Below are 25,621 nucleotides of genomic sequence, written 5' to 3'. Positions count from 1 at the left end.
AGGGGCTGGTGTGTGACTTCTGCTAATAAGGAAATACAGCAGTCAAATGCTGTTGGAGGATCATGTGGGAATACATCCACCAGCTGCAATGCCCATCCCATGCCTTGTGTGTTTGGTCCCCCTGTGCTGCATTGGTGTCACCCCCTCCCTGCACAAAGAGCCCTTCTCAACTTCTCTGCTTGCTACACCTCCACACAAATCTCTCACCCAGCTCAGAGGCACTTGATTTCTGGAAAATGGAAAAGGAAGGGAAAGAAGCAGGGCTCAGGGACATCTGCAGACAGAGGGATGGAAAGGGAGACAGAATTAGAGATGAGGCCTCAAACTGCCTCAAGTCATCAACAATAAAGTCCCAGACTGTTCAGGACATTGACAAGAGTTTCCATGTTGGTGTACTTTCTATCAGTTTCCAGCTGATGTATAACCATTTTTCTTCAGGTAAAAATAGAAACCCAGTGCTTTGAGATATTCTCCATTTCTTTATTCATTGCACATTCTTTATCTACACTGCTTTCTAAGCAGTCTCATTAACAAAAGAACATACTATTCAGCAAGTGTGGGACTCTTTCCAAAGTAACTCATACAATCTTTACCAATGTACTTGAGTGGCAAAAAATAGAATTAAGTTCACATCTTGATTTTTGTTTGGCTACAGAATTTTCCAGGAAATTTTTTGTTCCTTCTGACTGATTCAATGTAGCACAAAGTACAAAACAGCACAGAAAATACAAGCTGAGACTCTGGAATTGCCAGACAGCCAACCCAGAACTGCCAAGAAAAATTTAAATGGTGTACATTTGCTCATGAAGTTTTGTGATTTGTAATAACTTCACCCTTAGCAGTACCACAAAGAATGATGTTCTGAATTTAAACATAAGGGATAAATTAAGCCAGTGGGGTTGTAACAGTTTATTGCAGTCTGAGAATCTGATCCAGGATTTTCATGACAATGTGAAGTTGTTCATCACTCTTGTCAAAAGACTGAAGAGTATCTTCAGTGAATATGCATTTTTTTCCATAAAATAACTTTAAAGGTCGTGTTTTGCTTAGCTTTAAAAGTTCAGAGTGTTGTTTTACATTACTTCAGTCCAGTACTGTGAATACTATTAAGCACAATGTTCAAAACATTTTGTCATGAATACCATTCATGACGAAAATGTAAATGAATACATTCGAGTTTACTTATTCATATTTTGTAGCTCAGCCATGGCCTTCAATATACGTTAAAAACATCTGAAGGAAAAACCAATAAGTCAAGTAATGCTTGTTTGCTTAGGTCCTGAAGCCTTTGAAAAAAGTGTAATGGGTGGAGTGGTGACATTTACTTAAAAGCATTCATTAATTGTAGGAAGGAAGAAAGTAACAGCTGGACTTCACTTAAGACTAAGCACAAAGAAAACTTCAAAGACATATTGCATGGCTTCAAGCTCCTGTTTAGTTTACATGTTCACTCTCTAGATGTATTTGCCTCCCTCCATTGCTTTATCAGGACCTTAAAGTGCTTACACTTGCAATGTATGTAGTTTCATTAGATGCCTTCCAATAGACAGTATGGTCCAGTTCTTTAGACTATTACCTTAATTCAACCAAAATGACTGACTTTGTCTTTTGAAGTGTTTCAGAAAGTCCTACAAATACTGTGAGTTTCTTAATGATAACAATCATGCTAGTCGAAAGGAAAGCTCCTTTAGAGTGATATAAAAATAAAAATGTGTATTCTTTCTCGTTTTCATCATAAATGCAGGCAATGTTAGAAGATGTACTGAAAGCTGTAGAAAGCTTGCCCCCTTATGTTTCAGTGCTTCATTGTGTCTGCTGAGTATTTTAATATTTATTTTTCTCTAAAAACTCTAATTTGTGGTTCTAGAGCCAGAACTCCTCTAACATTGTCAAGTTTATGTCCCCCATGCATTTTACTTGGTTTTCTTCTTTGCTTGGTTAATGATTTAAGCCCCATTGGAGCTCTTGAACCTGTGCATTTCCTGGAGTTTTAACTGTATCCTCTTGTGTTACAAATAATAAATCTGGCTTAATGTGAGTTACTGGCAGAGGCTTATCAATTTTATTGTGAAAAAAATATTCTGGATTAGTCTGCACATTAATCTCCTCCTCCTTCTAGCTCCTTGGTATTTGTAGTTGCGTGCACATGGATGCACAGTGGCCTGAGGTACTCCAGCTGACATGAGACCATGCTGCACCCAGGGAGTGTTTACAGGGCTGTTAGTTACCCTAGAAGTGACACTGCCAGAGCAGTGGGAAGCAAAAGAGAATGACAGCTTTTCCACTGCCCTTTGTGAGATCTTCCTCACTGCTACACTCTCTGAGAAGCGACTGAGTGCATGCATAACACTTTGTGCAGTACCAGTGTTTAGACAGAATCTAATGTATTTGTGCTTCCTGCTATCCTTTTCTTTCATGTTACTCTAAACCATCTTTGCTTGCTACTTTGGATAAGACACCGGGTTGCTTCTTGCCCTAAACTGCAGAACAAAACATTTCTGCCTCATGCTATTTGTGTGCCTTCACTGAGTGATTCATGCCAAGGGCTGGTAATGTTATAGTAGTAAACCCAGGACTGCCACACAACGTCTTTTCAGATTCAGTCCAGGTGGAATCTGAAGGGTTTGCCTTGGATTTTGGGGTGCTCAGCTAACTAGGATCTCTCTGGGTGAGTGCCAGATGGAATTTATGGAGGCATCTACTCAACAGGAGTGGCTAAGTTGTACAGTGCATGCACAGTAAGCCTGATGCTTGTGGAGCCTTTCGTCAGCTCTAACTGATGAAGTGTGACATCCAGTGTGTTCCATGCTCAGACACAAGTCATTTGTACTGTAAAGGCACAATAGAGCTAACCTTTTTCTGGAAGCACAGGATTTTGTAAGCTCACAGTACAAGGCCTATGTGCCTATGTTTCCTCCTGGAAAACTATGTCCTGCCCTGGATACATGGGTTTGTTTTTCATATAAAAGAAATTGGTCTTAAGCGAGCATCAACACAACAAAAGAATTTGTCACTTCTAACAATAAATATGTGTTGGAAATGTTTAAGATGTTTGAACCAGCTGCTCATGACCAGCTTTTGCCTCCTGTAGGCATGTCCAGATGTTTCTTATCTTGTCCATACCCTCTGATAATTACATGTAACATATTCTGCCACAATCTGTTTGTGTTCTTTAGTCTTCAACATTGAAAACTGGCTTATGCTGCTTCCTCTTAATATATATGAAAAGAGTTCTTTACAATTCACTTGAAAAAAAAATGGTTAACAGAACATACTCTTGTTAGTGTTAATCATTTGGGAACCCCTTCTGCCCTGTAGCTATAGCTTTGTAAGGAGAAAGAAGATGAAATAGAGTCCCTTTCAGATTTTGACAGACACATTGCAGCCATGCAGTGCACTGTCTCTGTTGCATCGGGCCAATGCTGAAGTGATGTGATTGCCAGTGTGGAGGAGAGGTCTGGGTTATGTCCCCAAAGGTCACTGTTGCCAGCAGGCAATACCTAGAGCGTATATTCCCTGAACTGCCCTAGCTCAAAGGGTTTGATTGTGAGAGCCCTCACACTGAAACCCACAAACAGAGAGAGATTCTTCTGCAATCTCCATGCTCAGCTGAAGAGTGGCCACAATGTGACCTTTGTTACAGCGGGGGACTTCCCTGCCACTTACAAAGAAGTTGCATAAGACAGTTGAAGAACCCAAGGTGAAACTCATTTTTAAATGTTGGCAGGTAACACTGACCTGCAAACTCTGCAACTCAATCTTCTAACGTCTGTTAGTACCTTGATGAATTGCAGACAAAGTATAATTAAATAAATGAAACTTTTAATTCCTGTAAATCTTACAAATATTTTCTCTTATAAGTCTTTAAATCTTAAGATTCTTTAGACAACCCTTTTTGGTCCAAAAAATCATAGAAGCATAGAACATCCTGAGTTGGAAGGGACCACAACGATCATTAAAGTCCAGCTCCTGGCCCTGCACATGACAGCCCCAAGAGTCACACCATGTGCCTGAGGGCATTGTCCAAACTCTTCTTGAACTCAGACAGGCTTGGTGCTGTGACCGCTTCTGTGGGGAGCCTGTTCCAGTGCTCAACCACCCTCCGGGTGAAAAAACCTTTACCTGATATCCAACCCAAACCTTGCGTGACGCAGCTTCATGCCATTCCCTCATGCACCGCTGCTGTTCACCAGAGGGAAGAGATCAGTGCCTGCCCCTCCTCTTCCCCTCATGAGGAAGCTGTTGACTGCTGTGAGGTCTCCCTTCAGTCTCCTCCAGGCCAAAAAATCCAAGTGATCTCAGTTGCTTCTCACACAGCTTTCCCTCTAGACCCTTCACCGTCTTTGAGGACCTCCTCCGTATGCTCTCTAATAGCTCAATGTCTTTCTTATATTGCGGTGCCCAAAAGTGCCCCCAGCACTCGAGGTGAGGCTGCCCCAGTGCAGAGCAGAGCAGGACAATCCCCTCCCCTGCCCGGCTGGTGATGCTGTGCCTGATGCCCCCAGGACAGCGTTGGCGCTCCTGGCTGCCAGGGCACTGCTGGCTCATGCTCAGCTTGCCATCAACAGGACACCCCGGTCCCTTTTTTGCAATGCTGCTCTCCAGCATCTTGTTCATCAATCTGTGCATATGTCGAGGGTTGACCCACCCCAGGTGCAGAATCTGGAGTAAAATTAAAGTTGACAGAAATATATTTTGAAGAATCTTTTGTAGAATACAAAGACAGGCAAAATAGAGAATTCCTGCGTTTTGAAATCTAACTGATACGGCAAGGTAACAGCTTATTTTCAAACCCATCTTTGTTAACAAAGAGCAATGAGATTCACATGTTTTTTCAGTTCTGCTGAGCCACAGGACGAGAAAGTTAATAATGAAATAAAACCCTCCTCTGCCTCTCACTCAAATACTCTGTTACAAAGGGGGGCAGGGTGACAGCACCAGTGCGCATGACAGTTTAAGTATTTGTTATGCTAGATGCTACAGAGAGGAAAAGGAAGATTTAGCATCCACTGTCTACAACTTGCCTAACATCTGCAAGATAATCAGAACCAGAAGTGTGTAGATGGAGTTGGGGGGATATTGTTTGATATATACACCCTTCTCTGTGATCAGAAGCCATGAAGCATGGGGAGAAGGAAATAAGCAGACCACAAACAGTGCAGGAGCAAGGTCACCAGGAAGGAACCAGAAGATGAGATTTGGGTAAAGAGTGAACTGTGCACAAAAATACTATTTCCCATTGCTGGACTCTTCCTTTGCCTGGAATTTGTATACATTTTATTTAGAAGAAAGAGAAATAACGGTACATGACTGATTGCTAACAATTTAGATTAGCTCTTAATAAGGAAAGGATAAATGTTGTTTCCCTTTCAATGCAAGCTACCATCCCCCTTTTTACATTTGGGAGGAGCCGAGCAAGTGGTTATACTGATAGAATGATTGCAATGTGAAAAGGTGGATCTTCGTCCTACAATGACCAGGACAATTTGCTTCCTTCACCTTCCCCATTCCTATAAACATGACTAATTGTGGTGAAGCAGGTTCAGGACCCACCGAATGAAATAAAGGATAACAACCCACAAGAATAAGATGTCCTGTCCCTTTGTGTAAACAACAATTTTTTGGTTTTTTTAACTGCAAGATGGCTTTATTGCTCCCATTTGTTTTATGGATTCTTTACCATCCATTACTTAATTAAACTCAAAATACAAGCCTGACTTTATCATTACTGAGCCTGTGAGCAATCATTAAGTGTCACTGAGCCAGCTCTTTGTGTGGTTTTACAAACCTTTACTTTGAGGATGGGATAAGAATAGCTTATTGGATTGGTCCTGGCTATCCTGAAATCAATAGGTGGTATCAGATCCTGAACAACACACTACTGCAGCACATGTGGAAGATAAAATATAGGGTCAGGAGGCCTGTTTAGCTGTTGCATTTCATCAGCATTATAAACATACACCAGGCCAAAACCACAGTCACACACAGCTGAATCAGCTTTCTAGTGCCCCATGGAAATACCCTCCTTCCCTGCAATAATCTTTCCACAGAAAGCTTTCTAAATGATATCATCATATTTCTCCTTCCTGGCACTTTTTAACTCTTTCTCCTGTGAATATCCAGTAATAGAGGAGTTCTTTGATAACATTAGTTCTTATATACTTTTCCCTTCTTTTTCTTCCCTTTTTCAATATTTTATGTGGCTTTTTTTATTTTATTCCACCCTGGAAAACATTTCAGCTCATCCCATGGAGTTGCTATAATTTTTGCTCAGTGCTTTTAGGTTCATACTCCTCTCCCAACTTTTTCCATCAAGGAAGCCAGGATCTGAGATCCCTCCTGTGTTTAATTTAATCACCATTTCAGATTAGCTCACCACTGCCCATGTATGTGAGGGAACAAAAGAAACTGAGCATGAACTTTGTGATCGCTGCTTACCTAACAGGATTGGTTTACAACTTTTCTGCAGGAACAACAAAATCAGCTTAGCGAAAACTTTTTCTTATTCTAAACTTTTCTTCAGACACTGAGAAAAAAACACCAAAAAAAAAGGACAGCTTGAGGGTGAAAAAATGTGTCAGGAACAGAGGTTTTCTTTTGCAAGAGTTCCCAGGTAACAGGCAACCTGGGCTTCTTGAGCTATTTCTGAGACAGGCAGGCAGATTGCTAAGTCAGTGCTCTTACAGTGCCCTTCAAGAATTAATTAAAAGCAGTGAAAAATATGTTTTTCTTCCTCAGTAGGATTTTTTTTTTCCTGAAACTGTTTTGAGCAGGTTTGGCTGGAGGAAATGGGAGACAACTGCCATTATCACATAAAGACAAGACCACTTCCTCCAGGACAAAAGCCACAGGTATATGGGTCAAAACGGCAGCTGGAAGTCTTTCAAACACATGAGCTTTTAATAGGCAGGCTCAGAATAATTGGAGAAGGTTTGTCCCAGACCTGGAAGCAGATGTTTACCAACAAGGATAAAGCACCTCCGCCTAACCTTTCTTGTTATAGTAATTTTACACAGCTTGGTTTAATCCAGGTTGAGATAACAAGCCTCAAATATGAAGTTCTCAGGAGACTTTGTTAGCTGATTTTCCAAATAAGCTCCATACTTTTAATATTGTTGTAAATGCACATTAATTACCCAGGAACCTTAGACATATTTGGCAAAGCTGGTTGCCACAGCAGTTGTTGCCGTGCTACGTGTTCTATTTTGCATTTAGCTTTTTGGTATGGTAATATTACAAAATAAGCACACTCACTGTGGGGAGAAAAGCAGCAACCCACCAAGCCTCTTTTTTCCTAATATGGTGAAATAAAAAGCCTTGGTCCGAGCCAGCTGAAGTGCTGATGGAGCTGAAGCCCAAGGATCAGTGTGGTGTGGCGCCTGAAGAGCACAGAGGTCATGGTCAAGATTCACACTGGGAGGGCAAGAAATGTTTAAATTCCCTGACCATGACTAAATGATGGGAGCCAGTGATGCTATGAGGGATGCCCTCTTCTCGTCCCAGCTCGTGTTTGATTCCAGACTGGTGAGAGCATTCCTTCCTGCAATTGCTGGCTCGGGAGCTCTGGGCTGTGCTATATAGCACATGTAGGGACTTACTTTTCACAAAGGTTTATGTTAAGCAGGGACATGAGTTTCTCAGTGAGCAGCAGTGTGGGGGTCTCAGGCCCTGAGCTGAAGAGGAGGCTGGTGAGGGACAAGCTGTGGCAGGAGGAAAAACACCAGGCCTTGGCATCTCCTCTGCTTGCACAATGTCCAGTGAACAGGGGCCCCAAACACCATTAGAGTACCAGGAAGTTTTGCCTTTTTCCTTATTTGTGTTCATGATCACCTTTTAAATGAAAGAGCTCAGGTTTTTACAGCAACAAGCAATTGGTTGGTGGGCACTGTTTCCCCATCCCACCTAGCTCCCAGCTGAAGAGATGGGGTTTTCTGGCTGCTTCTCAGGGGTTCTGCTTCTGCTGGTTAAAACCTCTGCTCGGGGATGCATGGTACAGTATCAACTCATCATATTTAAGTGATATTTGTTTTTTTCTTACTTGCTAATGTGGGGAAGATACATAGGTGAATCCATAAAAGAAAGGGAAATCCATAAAAAGCCCCCAGAGGCTGACATGTCCAGATGCATAATTCCAATGATTATAATTTATCTGGTACCCCAGTCACGTGAGGCTTTGGGAACAAAAGCCAACTCAAACTCACAACTCCCCAGAGGGAGAGCTACGACCGAAGCACTCAAATAGCTTTAACCACACTTGTGTCACAAATTCCTCTCTCATTTGGTGACTGTGGCTTGTTCTAATTAAAACAATAACAGTTTCAGCACTGTGTTTTAAAGCAAACAATCTGTTTATGAGGGGAGAAAAGGAGAGAAACTCTGAAGACAGCACTTCTCTTCCCAGAGAACGTGTCTCCACCGCCCCATAGCATGTTCTCTCCTGCTGCAATGTTGTCACCCATCAGAAAGCTTTGCTTCCCAGCTTTGCTTCCAAGAGCACAGGGGCTGGTTCGGCAGATGAATTATCCATATTACACCTATTAGCGTTCAAAAAGAGGAAAAGGCCTGAGCTTTTCCCTTTATAAAGCTTGATTCTGTCCAAAGCTGGACTTGTTGTGCTCTGTCATTTCCACCACAGCTCCCCAGCCTGGGGCTCAGACCTAGCCCAGAAGGAACCACCTAGATAAAGTGAGGAGGCTCTACAAGCCCCAGGGAAGCAGCCAGCCCTTCACTGATGAGGAAGGACAAAGCAGAGGCAGCAGTGCAATGAGGGAGAAGCATGCTCAATCAGCTTTATTAAATAATACATTGTTTATACATCCATTAAGAAAACTTTGATAAGGAGGGAAACACTGAAAAGGAAATACGTTTTTTTTAGTGGAGTAAAAGTGATGCCTGTGGTTTGAAACAAAGGCGTGTTGGCAGGATAATGTCATACAGAAAAGGAAGAGAAAGGTGAACTGCGTTTGAATTAATTCAGATAAGTGAAGGTTCAGAAGACGTTATGTCAGAATTTTCCATTAATTCCTGTGGTCTACCTCTGTGCCAAAATTGTATTACCTCCTAACTCCTTTGTACAAATATTGTTGTGGTTATTACTACTGATTACTATATCTACTGTAATTACTCATACAAAAGCTGTTTACAGTATTGCAGCCATAATAATGCAAAAGAGCAGAGTCAGACGATTTTCATGGTGGGTGTCATATGAGATTTTGAATGAATTTGTATAACTGTCTTCAGCTGCAAGTACTTACAGTAGGGAAAAGACAAGAACAAAAGAGTAATGAATAAACGTTTTAATTCAATCACTGTATTGAATCTTAACTTGAAACTAGATTTATAGTGAATCATAATTTTTTGAACCTGTGATCACAACCTTCTGTCTGACCTAGAATATACTATTTTAATTCAAAGTCAAATTTTGTTTAAAATTATTTTATTTTAACTTAATTTAAGAAAAAAAAACCCAAATCTTTTTTAAGTGTTTTAAAATAAAAGGTAATTATTCTTCCAAATTAAAATATTTCAGGTTTTTAATTCTTTTTTGGCGTGAAGATGAGTTTGTAAAATATTTCAGTGTTCTCAAGTCTCATTGTCTTTCCCCAGAGAAGTTTTCACTGAAGCATTTCAGCCAGTAAGGAAAACAGGAAGGGATAGAAAGAGAAACTGAGGCACAAAGAAATGAAAATAGTTTTTCAGTGTCTCATTAGATGGATATCGGTATTAGAAATAAAAATTGCATTTCCTGAGTTCCCTCTAGAGTGGGAAATACTGAAGGACATTAAAGAGATAAATTAGATGCAAAATACATATCCATCTATAATTGTTATGAGCAACAGAGACCGTGACAATTACCAGAACTGTGTATTTGGCCTCTAAAACCTTGTTCCCTACATCCTGGTACAGTCACAGGTCAAACCCTGGTTGCCTGCTCCATTTGCATGGCACAAGTTAGCACAGATAATTTTAGAATAAGATAATAGTAGATTAATAGTTAGAAAGATAATTTTATTTGTATCACTCTCTCTTTTCAGAAAGTCTCTCTCTCGTTGTAGAAGAATTAACCGGATGCTTTCCAACGAGTCAGCACCTCCTGCATTCAGTCGCTCCAATTCACAGGCTTCCATGGACAGCACTTCCATGGAGGACTTCTGGTGTGAAGTAGAGAGCATCAAGGAGAGCAGAGAAGATGGATCTGAAGAAGCAATGCTCTTGGAGTTTAAACCTGCTGATGGTGAGCACACAAACACTTCTTCCTCATACCTTGGCTTTGCCTCCTCTCCAAAGAGTCATGCCCTGATCTCCTTCCTCGTTGTCACAGTCCAAGCAAAAGTTCTAGGCTGAGTCTATGATCATTGTAGCTCCACTTCTGAACATCACAGTCAATGACTGGCAAGAAATAATAATTCAGTCTGGTTTATACACTGGAGCCAGTAATTAACTTCTGAAGTAAGTTTCTTTGCATTGACTTTATTTATGCTTAGGGAGGACAGATACGGTGTAATTCAGAGAAGAAAGGCACTCAATGAAAACTAAATTTCCAGCATTAAATAGACCAAATTAAAATATTTAAAGTAGCAAAATGTTCATTTAGTATGCTGGAATTTTAAATTTTCTGGCTTTTTGTAGGATATGATTCAGAAATTATTAAAGTCCTGAAGCAGTTTTTGGTTAGATGTCATTTAGTGCTATCAGGAATTTGATATCTGCCTGTTTCTCTGAGATTGCCCAATTAAGATACCATTCAAGGAGGGTTTAGAGATAAGTCTGAATGCATGGAGGCCTACCTAGTTCAGACTCCCCACTTGACCAAATCCTTTCATCACTTATACAATGTATCCTGAAGGTATTACTACCTCATTCTGTCACCTTCATGTTTTCCCCTCTCTTGTCAGGTACTGTATTTGGAAAAGCGTGCAATAGTGTGTGCTAGCTTGTTGCAATGCAGCTTTGTGTTATCATGATCTGATAACATCTAGAACAGCAGGTCCCATTTTTTTTCCAGTTAGGACCCCACTCACAAATGCATTATATTGTGTAACACAAAACACCAGGTGTATACAATGAAACCAAATTTCTTCTGAGGTTGTCACCCTCTGATAACTGCTGCAACCCTTCTGTGGCTCCTTGCCGCTAGTCTGGTAACTGCTGATCTAGGGATAGATTTTGAAACGATGGTGTGTTCCTTCCACACAATTATTAACATGAGTGATGATGCATTTTTTTTACCTTGACGTGCAATGGGATGTCATTAATTCTGCTACCAGGAAGAATGGTGTAGAGGGGGGAAATGTACTACTTTATTAAGCAATCAAATATGCAACCAGTCATGGTGAGTAACCCACACAGAGGTATCTAGCTCCAGCCATGTACTGTTTCCATGGGAAACACCTGCCATTCACTCATTTCCAGCTGGGCTCTCCTGGAAGCAAAGGGGGAAGATCAGTTCACCAGAAATCTTGGTCTGCCGTGAAGATTATGGTCGGCCAGCTTAAATCCAAACTGCACTCCTCTGTTCCTTATTGGGAAAATTCCTGTCTGATCATACTCTTTAGCTTGGAGACTCCAGGAGGAGATTGTGAACCTCTCAGTGCCTCCTCCATGCAATTGTCAGGATGAGCTAACAGATGTCCCTGACTTGTCTGCACAGTCAGGGGAATGACACAAATCTGTGAGCTGCCAAGCTGGGTAACTCAGTAGGACAAGGCAACTCAACATCTCATTTTCCAGAAACTTTTCCATCAGCTTCATCACTGCTGAACTAAATCCTCTCAACAGCCCAAACTCTGCTGCAGTCCCATGTTACCCTTTGTCTGATTACAACTCATCGCATTGATTTTTTCCCCTCTGTCCTGAATTAAAAATGAGACTGCAAGTCAAAATGCAATATATCTCCACACTTCATTTACCTTCATATTGTTGTCTTAAACATATATATATGTATTGCATACACCCACACACAATCAGGCAGTGTTTGTCCTAGTTATTAACATCAGGAATATATTCAGTCTGGGATTATAAATCTTGGAAATAATATTGAGTTCTATTAAGGCCCTAATAGGATAATACTCCGTGCTGACGATGAAAACACTAAAAATCAATGTGGAAACCCTCAGGGCAAAATAAAAGCAAATATTCATCACCCTTTTGAGATGTCTTTGAGAGGAAGAGGTGAAGATCCTTAAGAAGGAGGCCAAAGTGTGATAGAAGCCAGGCAGGCACAACTGTCAAAACTTCAGTGTGATTTGCCAGACATCATGTGCAAGGGACAGACAACAACACACTTACTCTGTTGATGTTAGCAAATACAGTCAAAAAAGAACACAAGATCATAACAAGTGACACAAGGGATGAAAATGTTGGGGAGGAGAAAATCATGGGGTATTTAAGATGCCCATGCTGTGCAGAATTGCTTTACAATTTTTGTTACAAGGCTTGAAGGCTGTAAGGTTATATGTGTGAGCTATTTCAGGTTATATCTGAAATTCAAAGCAAGACAAGCCTCTTTCCTAGCAAATTCTCAATTACCCTCTCAATTATCTGTTTGTCTTCTGGTGGAGCAGAATCAAACACAGAATCAAGACCCAGCTGTATAAGTAGCTAACACTATAAAAATAATGCTTTGTAAAATAACAAGGGGGGGGAGGGGTGGGGGTTAACCGTAATTTAATACCAATGTGTCATAAAATTTTGAGGGGTTTTTAATGCATAAATTTCTTGTCTTTAGTAGTTTTACTCCTCTGATTGCTGTTGCTATGTTAGTCTATTGTTGTGAGTGGTTGGAACAGGAAAAGGGCAAAAGCCAGAGAAAACAAGTCACAGGGTGATTAGTAAGCAGGCAGAATTTCATGTCTGCTCTGCTGTTTTTCATAGCAAGTTTGATTACAGACTCAATTCTTGGAAAGAATATGTCAGGACAAAAGCCAAAATTAATATAATTTAAAAGCTGAAACATGGACAGATGTGGCTCCAAGAGTGGCACACAAGAGAAGAGACCTTCTTAGAAACGAGTGAAAATAGCAGGAGAACCACTGGTTCAAAGCTTACAGAGAAGGAAAAGGAACAGTCCGTCATCCTGTCTGTGGATACAGAAAGGATAAGAGCAGAGACAAGCTATTTAATGGGATACAGGGCTGGTCACACCCCTGGCTAACACAGAGCAGGGGGTTTAGAAGCAGCTATTTTTGTAGTGCTTTGTAAAGAGGCAGGGCAGTTAACAATGAAGTCAGTGATGGCACATGCATAAGATGCTTTTGCTTGTCCCTACAGCCCAGTCCTGTAATTTTCTCTTTTGTGTATCTAACTGCCAAAGTGCAGCAAACTGGTGTCCATCAATCAGCCTGCATTCTGATGTCAAGAAGAGGCAATAAAGGGATAGTGGAAATACCAACCTGCCATTAAGACTGGCACTGGGACAAGAACAATAAGTGCATTGAGAAGTTGTTTTATAGAACATGCTGCAAATGAATCCATTTCCTGTTTGACATGTTTATTTGTAGTACCTCTTCTTCAGTCAGGGCTGGAACGAAATTACTCTCTTGTGTCAAGCAGCTTACTGCTGAGCTGGGATTGCTCACAAAACTGAAATGAAGGACCTCAAAATCTTCTATGTGAAGAGAAATTTTAAAAGACTATGACTGCTTACTTGAAAAAGACCACAAATCAAAAACAATGACAGCAAAATTCAAAATTACTGAGTGATGCAGAAAAGGTAGGTGGGGACCTTCTCCCAGTCAAATAATGATAGGGCATATTCATTTAATGTAACAGGTAGCAAGCTGAAAACCTGTATTGTCTTCACATGGACAGGTTTTGGTAGTGAGGGGACGGCAGGTGTGGCTCTGTGAAAAGATGCCAGAAGCTTCTGCCATGTCTAGTAGAGCCAGGATCGAAAACAATTCTTCCCACAATGCATAACCTCACTATGGAACCAATTACAGTATTGAGCCAGTTGGGAAGCAGGTATTGAACAGGTCTAAAGAAGATATTAGTCACTAACTGAGATACCAAGAAACACTGGGGTGTACAGTGCTAGTGAGTCTGTAATCACTAGAAGTTAGGATGATACCTAGCATGCAATGATGGCTATTTCTGCATCTTCCTTCCCTACATGACCTCTTGGACATCTACCCCTTCCTGAGCTTTGTTCTTTAGTGAGCAGCTCTGGTTCTTAATCATCTTGTTGAAAACAAGCAATTGGACTAGGTGGATACCACCCTTCTCTCAGTGTGGCTTCTTCACTGGCTGTCTGACTACCAGCCAACCCTCTGGAATCTCAAATTGCATCATTAGTGTGCAAATACATCGTTCTGTTGTATACATGCCTTCAGTATTTCTGTTCATTTGAATTGGAATACCAATTTACTTTCCATCAGCCAAATGGCCTTCTCCAGTACAGCATGCTACAAATGGTGAGCGTGGTGCAAATGGTAACTGAGGGGATTTATGCTCTTGAATTAGGGGTTAATTTCCAGGGGCCTTGCTTTGTCAGGCTGGTTACCCTGCTGCCTTCCTCACATGCATATGCTGATGAAATGCCTCTTCTGTTCTCCTCATATGCCTCTGCTGTGCAGACACTGACAAACTGAAAGTTGACAGTATGTTTACAAAACTAATTTAACTTGCACTTTTGGCCTAAGAAAGGTGGGAATTAGAGTATTCTCAAGGTAAAGGCTGGGGTAGCAGTCTGTCATGCCAACTCCTTTCCTTCAGCCCCCTCACCCTCCACTGTCAGGCTTATTAACGTGCTGTCTTTCTCAACAGAAGGAGAACTGGAGGCAGAATGGCTGCAAGATGTAGGTTTATCCACACTGATCTCAGGAGCTGAAGAGGAGGATGGCCAAGCCCTGCTGTCCACTCTGACCAGAACTCAAGCTGCTGCTGTACAGAAGAGGTACAACACCTACACTCAGACCCTGAGGAAGAAGAACAAGCACACAGTCCGGGATGTGCGAGACATCTTTGGCACCAGTGACTCTTCTGTAAGTATCCTCGTGAATGTCTTTGATCTTAATTTTTATGCAATTTGCAAGTAGCTCGCCAAGGTTTGTGCCAGACAGGAACCCTTTCCTGCTGACAGTGCACAGATAGCCATTTGCAGTTTCTGACCCTAGGACCAGACTGTACACACTACATTTGAGAGGAAAGGAAGAAACCAAATACGATAGATGTTACACAGTTTTGTAACTAACCTGTAACATAACGTTGTATCTGTTACCAGCCTTCCTCATGCAACCTCCTATCAAGACTAACATTTACGCCTTTATTTTTTTGGAAATTGGTGAGTTACTCTTGGCACCTATTCAAATTTTTGATGGCTTCTGGGGACACTTGCTATTTACTCAGCAGTCTCAGCAGTGAAGTAAAACTGGTCTCATGAAGCAACTGGGATTCAGATATGCATAAGCAATTAAACACCTGCCAGCATGATTGCAACTTGTACACTGGCAGTTACATTTCACTAAGGTGGCAAATGAAAACCTATTAACTGTTCATTTGCTTCATGGCTTCAGAAATCAGCAGTACCTCTGGAGGTTTCCTCCACTTTTCCCTGAGGATAGCTCTGAATGCTCAAGTTCCTGTCACCACATGTTTTGATTCTGGTGAATGCAGTCAACTGTGTGAGCTTAGTCCACTGCTCAAAGCAACACGCATGATTTTATGTTTATCACTCATGATATCTTCAGTGGAGTCACCAATAAGCTCACAAGCTCACCTTTGAAATTAATATTAAAATTTTTGCCATTGCAGAACTCCAAGAAACTATTTTTCATTAGATATCACTTTGTCCCTTCCTGTGTTTTCTACCTTCTCCTCAAGGTTTGATATATTGGATTAATTAAAAGAAAAATTGGGAAACAAAATTGTAGCTGCATAGTTATGTTAGGATTACAAAGATACAATGTCCAGATAATTAAATTATTTATCTCCAAATTAAGTATCTGAATTCTCTTGAACCTCTTGCACATGTCCCACCAATACATCCAGAAGTGTCCAGTAGTTTCCTGTGGGCAGTCTTTCTTTCATGAGAAAACATCAGGCATGTTTTCATGAACATTAAAAAGCTGGTGGTACTTCTAATTAGCTTAGCCCACTTATCCTGATTCAAGTATCTGCAAACCTTAAGGTGTTTAATTTTTTTTACAAAAGCTTATGTTTCCTAATAAGTTTCAATCAGCAGAATAAATGTTGTATATTTCCTCTCAGATGGTCATATTATTGATCTATTTTCGACCTGCTTATTTTTCCCCTTCTCAATTGCTGAAGTTTCTCAATTGGAAAAGGAATTTGGATCTTCAGAGTCATTGCCCTTCAAATCAGTGTTTTACCTCCTCCAAAATTCAGTTCACTCACTAGTTCTGCATTGTGAAAGTCTGAAAGATAAGATCAAATGAGTAATTGTCTTCTAATTCTTCTTCCCACAAAAATATGCAGTTCTGTAAGTGCTTACTTAGACGTCAAACACAGATGCACAAACACAACTGCAGCCCACCTCATCACCTCCCTCCAGCAGGCTGTGAAACATTGTACTTCTAAAAGCCTGCAAGGCCCCAAGACTCTTAATTTTCGTATTCACCAGTGCTCCTATCTCTCCTTCTTGTTACAGGATTTAGAAACTTTGTCCTAATTATCATCCCTTCAGGGATAAACACACTTCAGAAGAGCTTGTGTCCCTAACCCAAAGGTTTCCCAAGTAGCCTTTTTAAGGGGGTGTCAGCAGTCCCTGGGGCGTTGCTGCCTCTTTGGGCGTGGCCCTACAGCTGCTGGTGAATCTTTGTGATGAACAGGGAGGAGAAGCACATTAAAAACAAGCCAGCCAAAAGAAAAGAGTGACAGGGGATGGGAGGGGGCAAATCTTTTCAGCACAGCTGTGGAAAAGAGGCTGGTAAGGAGACTGCTTGAAATGACATGGAGTTTTGCTTTCCCATCCTGCCTTTTAGCTGGGAAGGGAAGAAGTAAACGTGCTGTAAATAGCAAACCAGCTCTAATTGTTTCACATAACTCTATAATCCTCCCCATTAGGAGGATGGATTTACACCCTCTTCCCACCAACCTAAGGATCACAAGAGCTAGAGGGATGGGTCACAGGGTGGATTACTCTCTTCCTTGGCTAATAATGAGAGAAAAGGTGATTAGCTCACTAGGGTCACCTGAAATGAGATTTAGGGGACCACTAAAGAGGCATAAATTAGTTGTCATCTGGAGTGGGGGAAGAAAAAGATAGATTTGCCCCAGTTTTTTTCTCTCTGTTCTGAAAAAACTCTGCCTGCCAGATGTTTTGCTACTACTGCCTAGTGGCCAGGCTCTACATGAGTCACCACAGACGAAGGGGTGCCTTTCCAGCCATCCTGCCTTGAGGTCCATGCCCTCATGTGCCATGATCCCTAGGGGCAAAAAGCTACCCCTGTGGGAGATCACCCTTCCAAGAGCCATACCTTGGCACATAGAGCAGCCTGTCCACGCTGAGATGCTTTTGCTCTGCTTCAGACAGGTCTACAGCCAGCAGACTCAACTGACAGTCATACTACCAAGTTTTAAATTGGATGGTTTATTAATCACAGTGGCCTGATTTTCCTTCCTGCTGGTACCCTGCCGCTTCCATCAGAACCTATCGGCTCTGCTAGTGCTCAGAGCCTAGAAAAATCAACAGCAGAATACAAATGGGGGACACTCATACATTGATTCTGTTATTGAAGAGAGGAAATGAAGCACTGTGCTCATTAACAGCCCTGCCCTGTATGTTGCAATTAACTAAAACTCCTGAAGAGTTTTTACAAGCATTTTACTTCAGCAATGTGTGACAAAATCATGTCCTAGTTAAAGAAGAATCACTAACTAACCCAGAGCTCTTTGCATGTAAAAGGTGTTTATGATGGCAGTACTTGGAAATACGAATATATTCAAAGCATGGGAAAATTGGATCCTGGCCAGAGCTATAAGGTTATCCTCCTTTGCCTTTATTTCCCTTAGCTGCAGGGCTGAAAATAACATTTGGTCTCTTTGGTGCTCCAGTGATATGGTTTTACATCTTCTACAATGAGGGTAGCTACTAAAGAACTGTCTACCTCATCTCCATCCTCTCCCTGCTCTTCTGATTTCCTCTTCCCATTGGAAATTCCTGCGTATATTTGGGCAGCAAACAGTGGGCTCATTTTTCATATAATCACTTTCAGTCAGAAATCAGGATAGGGGAAGCCTCACCTTTGCTGGAGCCCCAGGAAAATGACTAAAGCTGTCCCAGTTTATTTAAGGACACAATTTGACTCTTGGTCTTTCACATTCATTGAGAGAAGATCTTCAAAAGTTCTTTAATTTTCTTTTATACTACAGAAATAATGTGGATCTTTAAATTCATGCATTAAAAAGGTTTTATTCCCAGTCTTCCCTTCATTTTTACATCTTATCCTAAGATTTTAAAAAGTCAAGGTGGGGGAAAGGAAGACATTTTCACAAAGGAGACACAGATTTGGTTTCTTTATACACTCTCACTGTGAAGGCTGGGAAATGGGACTGAGGATATGACATTTTTAGGTACCCCAGTTATTGTGCACAGTTCACATTATTCAATTGCTCCAGGCTAGAGCAGCCTGCTGCCAGCCCTGCTGGGTGCCAGGCAGAGGTGTGCAGTCCACTCCATCTTCCACATCCGTGTCTGCCAGCTCTGCCCTGCTTATCAGAACCAGGTTACTGCAGGTGCTTCACGACTCATTTCACTCCTGTAACAAGGCTGGAAGCATTTTTTAATTAATAAACTTGACTGACTGTAAATCTGTTCTGAATACTGTTCACAGGGTCAGACATTTTGAGCACTGAAAGTAGATGAGCCAGTTGCTAATGTTTACCATTAATTTCTCCATCTGGATCTTGAGGAGAAGCATAACTACTTTTATGGTTGATTTTCCCAAATTGCTGAGGCAAGTTTAGCCATATCTCCACTTCTATACTCCCACCTGAATTTTATAGTACTTTTTTATGTCCTGAAGCTTTTTGTGAAAATATTGTGGGATTTTATCATAAAAGCATCCAGTTCTCATTTCTAAAAAATCAATGGTCCTTACAGTCTTCTGGCATAGGAAGTCCATGTGACTCAAATCCTGCTTGCTATCAAGTTCACAAGCCACTGAATGGACTCTCTCAGGAGAGATTATATTCATGTTACATTTGACTTTTGTCAGGAAAATTAATCCACAAACAACAGAGGTTTATGTCCAAAAAGGAGACAGAGGAGTCCTGTTACTTTATTCAAATAAGGGGAGAGGCCATGGGGCATTTCCCCTGGTGTCTCTCAAATTTTTGGAGAGCGCAGCCTCCTATTTATCCTAATTTCCTTACCGCATTTCCCTCTCTCTTTCCCCATTGGCTGAGGTACTTGGGAGGTACAGACTCCCCAAAATGCCTAATACCTAAGACTCCCTTCTAATGTATAATCCCCCCCGTCCCCTTTATTTTAATTCTTATGGAATTTATGGTTCTTCCCATTGTTTTTTTCATCTTTCAATATCCAATTTCATTTATCAGCAGACCTATAATTTATTTGTAAAGACAGATCTCTTTCTTTCCATTCATCAATCAATGGAATCCTTCCCATTGTTTCTTTTATCTCTCAGTACTAGTTTTATCTACCAGCAGGCCCACAGCTTGTTTGTAAAGACAAGTCCCTCATTCCTTTCACTTTGTTACCCGAATAGCTCAGGGCATAAATTGAATAAAACAACTGCAACATTATTTCAGGCTTCCAATTGGAAGAACTGTCTTTTAAATATCTGCCATTTTTTAGCAGCCTGAATGCTCCACATATTGACCACAACTGAGGAAAACAGAATTTCTGCCCCGAGGCATTGCTACTTGTTGATAAACAGCTGACTTAGCAATTTGAAGAGTGATTTAAAGACATACTGAGGACTCATGGGGGCCCAGAGCTGCGGGTTCAGCTGGAAAACTGGGTCTGCTCCATCAGGCTCAGGGCGGGTGAGACAGCAGGTTTGAGAAAGGCTGCGGGCTTCAGGGACTCCCACAAGGATGCAAATAACAGCGGAAAAAATATAAGACAGGTTTGAAACATTGTGGTTATTTTCACTGAGTAAACCAGAGCATTTTTTAAATTCCTGACCTTGTTTTTGTTTGCTGTTTTTTTACTCAAGAACAAATAGTTGAGCTGCTACTGCCCATGGAACACAAACACTCAGATTTGTCCGTATGGGCCACAAAACTGCTGAGGACAAGGCCAAAACTCCACTGCTAAGAAGAAGTGACAGTGCTTCAAAGTCACCCCCTGGGCTGCCAAGACACTTCTCTGCAGTGCAGAATGATTTCTGGAGTGAAATGAAATGAATTTGACTATAGAAAATGTTTCTTTGTTCCCCCGAGTTTTTTTTTGCGGTTCACTGATACAAGTATTAGTGTATAACCTATGGGAGGACATCCATCTATTAATAACTTTCTGGAGCCCAAATCACAAGAAGTAGCAGACAGACTGATTTCTGACAGGTCCCTGAGAATAGTAGTACTCAACATGTGCCAGAGAGTCTTCAAAAAGATTTGTGGCCAAAATGATTAAAGCCAGAATGATTTACAATTTGAGGAGGACCTTTCGGTTAGTCTAATTCTGTACAGCAATTTACTTAGCTAATTTCAGTCATTTTATAGGACAGGACTCATTAGGTACAGCAAGCTGCAATAGTACTGACTTCCACATGGTCCAAATCTTTGCAGTCTTGGGGAAGACTGATTTTCCGGCTTGGCTATGAAAAATACACCCTGAAGAATCACAACAGGTTGTTTAATCTTGTGAAAAGAGTGTAAGCTGGGAATGATACACCGTTGCTTGAACTGTAGCAGTTTCTGTCCATAGGCGTTTACCTTCACTGCAGTCTGATCGTTTTTCCTTGCCTATCAGCCCACATTTGAGACAGTTCCAGTGTCACCAGTATCTTCTAATGGTATCCAGCTTCCTGGGCAGAAGCCAGTTTGGAAATCAGTTAGCTGTGAGTATGACAACATGTAACCAGTGTTCACTTTCCTCCTAGTAAAATGACAGACAGAAAGACCCTTTTGTGGTTCAGAGGTTAGTCCCCTTTCATGTTGGGGCAGCGCTGCATGTATTTCCTTGACAAGATCATTGTCAGCTTATTGTCATGCAGGAACCAAAGTTTCCCACTAAAGACCAGTGTTGTACAGACACAGACTGTTGCCCTTGAGGGATCAGCATCTAAAAAATGCTGATCATTGCAAGGCTGGGAATGTAAAAATAATCTGTAAACAATATGGTGCAGAATTTGTCCAAAATACGTCATCAGTATATTTTCTTGGTGCAAGCCAAAAAAAAAAGAGGCATGTTTCCTCCACACTTCTTCTCCAGTACTGCAGAAACTGTAGTATTAGAAATTTGTAGTTTTCCTGGTTCTGCCCTATTGTTCTGATCTATGAATGGTCTTATCCCTTAAATGCTTTGCCCTGACAGTGATTGGCAGTGCTAATGAAAGTAATAGCTCTTCTGTACTCAGTGTCTGGATAATTGTCAGCAGCCATCCATGAGAATGTCCATCTCTTAGTTTGAAAGCTCTTCCCATCACCATTGTTCAGGGCTTAACTAAAGGAATATTAATATCCAAATTTCTAAATACTTCCCTTGGCTATTTATCTTTGGATACAGTGCCACAGACATTTTCCTTGTTGGCAAGAGCTGCTCTGCTGATACTTTTGTTCTGCAAGCAGTTCTGCTGAAACAAATGCGGAACCAAATGCCCAGGGGTACTATGAGCAGTCTGTGGTCCCAGGTCCAAGGGTGGAAAGAAAGATGGAAAACATCTTAAATGGCTTGGACATTACACAAAAACTAAAGCCACAGTACAGAAACCAGAAGCCACTTAATAACACACTTAACTTTCTTCATATCAGACTTGTAAAATAAATGGTGTTGCAAGAAAGTCCCTGTAACTGTAATTGCAATGATTCAGAGAACATGGGGCATGCACAGGTTTATAAGACATGTAATGTTTTTTAGTTCACTTTCTGATTGCCATGGCTTTTGAGTACTCTTGTGTCATGCTAGTAAATTCTCTCTGCAGTCTTGAGGGCTGAAATTTTACTTCACTTTCAATTAAATTTATTATTCCATCCTAGCTGGGTTTAGGACCTGAACCTTACAGAAAAACTAAAAATTGACCTGAGATACTAGACATCCATCAGGAAAGCTGGCAACCCTGGAACTCATGTATGTTATCACACTTTGGCCTCCATGACAATAGCGTATTTCTGGACTTGATTGTACTGATTTGAAAAATTTTCCTCTGACATCCAGTAATTTAAGGAGGTGACTAAATTTTACAGAAGAGCAATAAGTCATTTCACAGTATGTACTAGAAATGCCAGTAGATTTAGCATTTTTCAAACTGGAATATTGTACATTTTGTCCTGTTTTGGTCCTACACACCTAAACTATCAACAATGAGAAATATGTGTATGTGACCTCATAAAATATATGCACAATGTCTTGTGATTGTAAATAAGTCACCAGTAACCTGAGAAACTGTGTCAACAGCATTTTTCTGTCAAGACCTTTTGTTTTTAATTGTTCATTTGACAAGTGCCACCACAGTTTGCTGGCCTGGGTAGACAAGGATGGAGTACAAAAACTTGGTAATTCCTGATAAACAGGAAGTTCCAGCTTGACTATCTTTCTCACAGAAAGCAACAAGTTAAATAATCTAAAAAGAAAATAGGGATTTTATTTCTAAGGGGTTATTTCCTCGAGACAAAACAGGAACATGCTGTGGTTTGCACTGAAATTCTTCTTCGAAGCACTTCCTTTATTACTTTCTCAAGAATTTTGTCATCTTGGTTCAATTTTTTAATGTCTCTGTACTAAATGCAAGCATCTATTCATCATTCATATACAATTTCCCTTATTTTCAGCTAAGAGCTGTCTAGACTGTGGAATAGATAAAGGCAGCCCATCCATAACAGAAGAGCTCTCCTATGAGGTCTCTTTCTCAGAATCCATTACAGTCCTTCCAAAAACCCAAGAGTGGCCAAAAAACCAGAGGTTCAAAAAGGAAGACTCGGCTTTGCCAGTAAGTTTCTTCTCCATGTATTTCCTCAATTGTTTTCTTTAACACAGCAATTTCCTGCTTTATATCCCCAGCACACTGGAGTCTGTTCAGACACGTGATCTGTCCTTTGCAGCGTGTGGTTTGTAGAGACTTCTCACTGTGCCTGCCTACTGCCTGTGATTGATTCCCAGGGAGGCACCAAAGTTAATATGGGTATCCAAGCCACATTTTTACTTGCACCCATCATGAACATGTGCACCCAGATGAGTATGAGTAGCTCAGTCCACAAATATTGCATCATCCATCATTTTTTCATACAGAAATAAAAACTGCTTACTGGCATTAAAACTAACAATCATTTTCATTACTGGTCTGCTTTCCTACTTTTTCCCCCACAGATTATCTGCCTTTCATAACACATGGATTTAAAATTGCTTTGCAGATGGAGGGAGGAAAGCAAACCTTAGTCCTGCAGCAGTACTGGCTGTCTCCAGTCAGTATTGAGTGCAATCACACTGTAGGAGATACTACATGAATTGTTCAGGAAAAGTTTGCCATGTCATCCAACCAGACATACAATCAGCAGTTTTGTCACTATCTGGAATTATTTTGTGAAGTCATGGAAGTCAATTTTCTACTTCCATCAGCCCTCACAACTTCCATCACTGAAAACTGGAGGTTTAATGTAGTGCTTGCAATACCACCTCTTTAGTGACATGTATGAAATGGATGTGAATTATTTGGAAGAATTTCCTGAATGTTGTGATGTCCTGAGGTCCCAAACTAATCTGAAATTGTTACAACCCATACAGATATTGAATTATCTGAGAATTATTCAGTTGTCCATATCAGATTCCACCAAGGAAGAGGAAGCTGAGATGCAGAAGTAAGCTTCCATGTTGAATGATAAGACACCAAGTAAATTACCTAACTTACGTGAAATCCCTGTGCCTTTTTTGTGTCTTTGGTTGGTTGGGGTTTTTTGTGGCGGTAACTTGGTGTCTTGTGGAGAGTAAGGGTATCTCTGCACTCATCATGATTTTGGTGTTTACTAAAACACATGCACACCCACAAATTGTTCTCTGTAACAGCTCAGACAGCTCCCAGTTGACAGAGCAGGGAAACTGATGACAAAGAGGGAAGAGACGATGCTACATTGAGTATCATGGATCTGTGGCTTCATAATTGATAAGTTTTAGAAAACGTCAGTATTGCGCTGGAGTTGAACTGCTCTGCATGCAGGACATAATTTTGTGAGCTCAGAAGACCACACAAGAAACATGCCAGCTCACTGCAGAGAGTTTCTGAATAAAGTCAACAATCATAGCTGTTGATGTTGGCCTTTCCCTTACTTCATCTACTGCCACTTGTGGTACTTGGTTTTTTCCCATAATGACTCAGACCGTAATGGGCCTCAGCAGAAAAATCACCTCTCACTCTGTTACACTGAGCAACCAGTCACCTACCCTCGGAAGGACTGTCCCTCCTTCCCCATGGTGGGACAGTGGGGCTGCACTGGAGGCTGAGCAACATCACACTTTTTCCAGGGAGGCTCTGAGAGCATAGGCAGCTTTATTGATAGTGTGTACAGAGTTGCACAGAGAGATATTATATATCACAAAATAGCATGTCCCCTGCATGCAGGGAGTCTCCTGACTCCTAGAAGAATCAACTGGATGTCCCCAGGAGCGTAGGGATTTCCCCGATGTACATGTGATTTCCCCAGCGTGGGACCATGATCCTTGTGACTTAGTTGAAGATATTACAGAACTACGAGACTGAGTACGCTGCATAATTCCACATAGAAACAACGTGGCAAAATACCAGACACGGTCCTTAGCCAAAATGTTAGTAATCTAGTTTCAGGATAGCACAGCCTCCTTCAGACCTGCATACTACACCACTTTAAGAAAAACCACTAGAAAATTGTGACACAAGACAGAAGAATGATGGCCAGCCCTAAAACTTGTATTAACCACAGCATCACACCACAGTGACCCTAGGAGTCAAACAGACACTGTGGAAAATCTTTGTAGCAGCCTTTTCAATCAGTTTTGCAGTGCTTGGAATTTTTTTTCTTTCCCCCCAGAAAATATATGTATACAATCTGATTTTTTTCCTTTTTTTCAAGGTGATTTATTGCATTTTGACTACTTTTGCACTTTTTGCATCACTGGAACCAAAATGTGTAGATATTCTGTAGTATTTTATGTATCATCAGAAGGCTATCCCCCCATGCAGCTTTTGTTACATTGTCTCAGAATAAGGGTAGCAGTGGAATTGCTGCATTCTAAGGAGGGAATATTCTGGCCTAAAAATGCCCCAGGCAGCACATAAATAAGTTATTCCATTCCCTGCACTCTTTCTCCCCCAATTATTATTAACCCCTATTGAAAAACCATGTGCAAAGTAATGTAGAAAGTCTTAAACTACATGATTTAGATGTCCATTGTACTCTCTTCCTTTGGAAATCTGAAGTTTAGTTTTTGGTTTGGTTTGGTTTGGTGGGGGGGGGGGGGGGGGCGGTGTTTACCTTTTTCTTAATCAGTTTGACTGGCTTAATTTAAAAA

General features: G+C 41.0%; 1 protein-coding gene across 7 annotated transcripts in view; it reads left to right on the top strand.

The window, feature by feature from the left end:
* ARHGAP28 (Rho GTPase activating protein 28) overlaps positions 1–25,621 on the top strand; it is a 77,299-nt gene that overhangs the window by 31,491 nt on the left and 20,187 nt on the right. For 4 of the 7 annotated variants that reach the window (XM_048289313.1, XM_048289309.1, XM_048289310.1 and 1 more), the window contains exons 2-5: positions 10,035–10,234; positions 14,764–14,981; positions 20,897–20,984; positions 22,915–23,072. In XM_048289313.1, the coding sequence (XP_048145270.1) occupies positions 10,035–10,234; positions 14,764–14,981; positions 20,897–20,984; positions 22,915–23,072 (664 nt within the window). Of the gene's footprint in view, positions 1–4,541; positions 6,852–10,034; positions 10,235–14,763; positions 14,982–20,896; positions 20,985–22,914; positions 23,073–25,621 lie in introns of those variants that run through there. The other 3 variants (XM_048289307.1, XM_048289312.1, XM_048289311.1) reach the window with 2 other exon arrangements.

This window comes from Corvus hawaiiensis, chromosome 30 (assembly GCF_020740725.1).
Source record: "Corvus hawaiiensis isolate bCorHaw1 chromosome 30, bCorHaw1.pri.cur, whole genome shotgun sequence".
Taxonomy (NCBI): domain Eukaryota; kingdom Metazoa; phylum Chordata; class Aves; order Passeriformes; family Corvidae; genus Corvus; species Corvus hawaiiensis.
The sequence above is the reverse complement of the archived record's forward strand: the minus strand, read 5'-3'. Positions and strand labels throughout refer to the sequence as shown.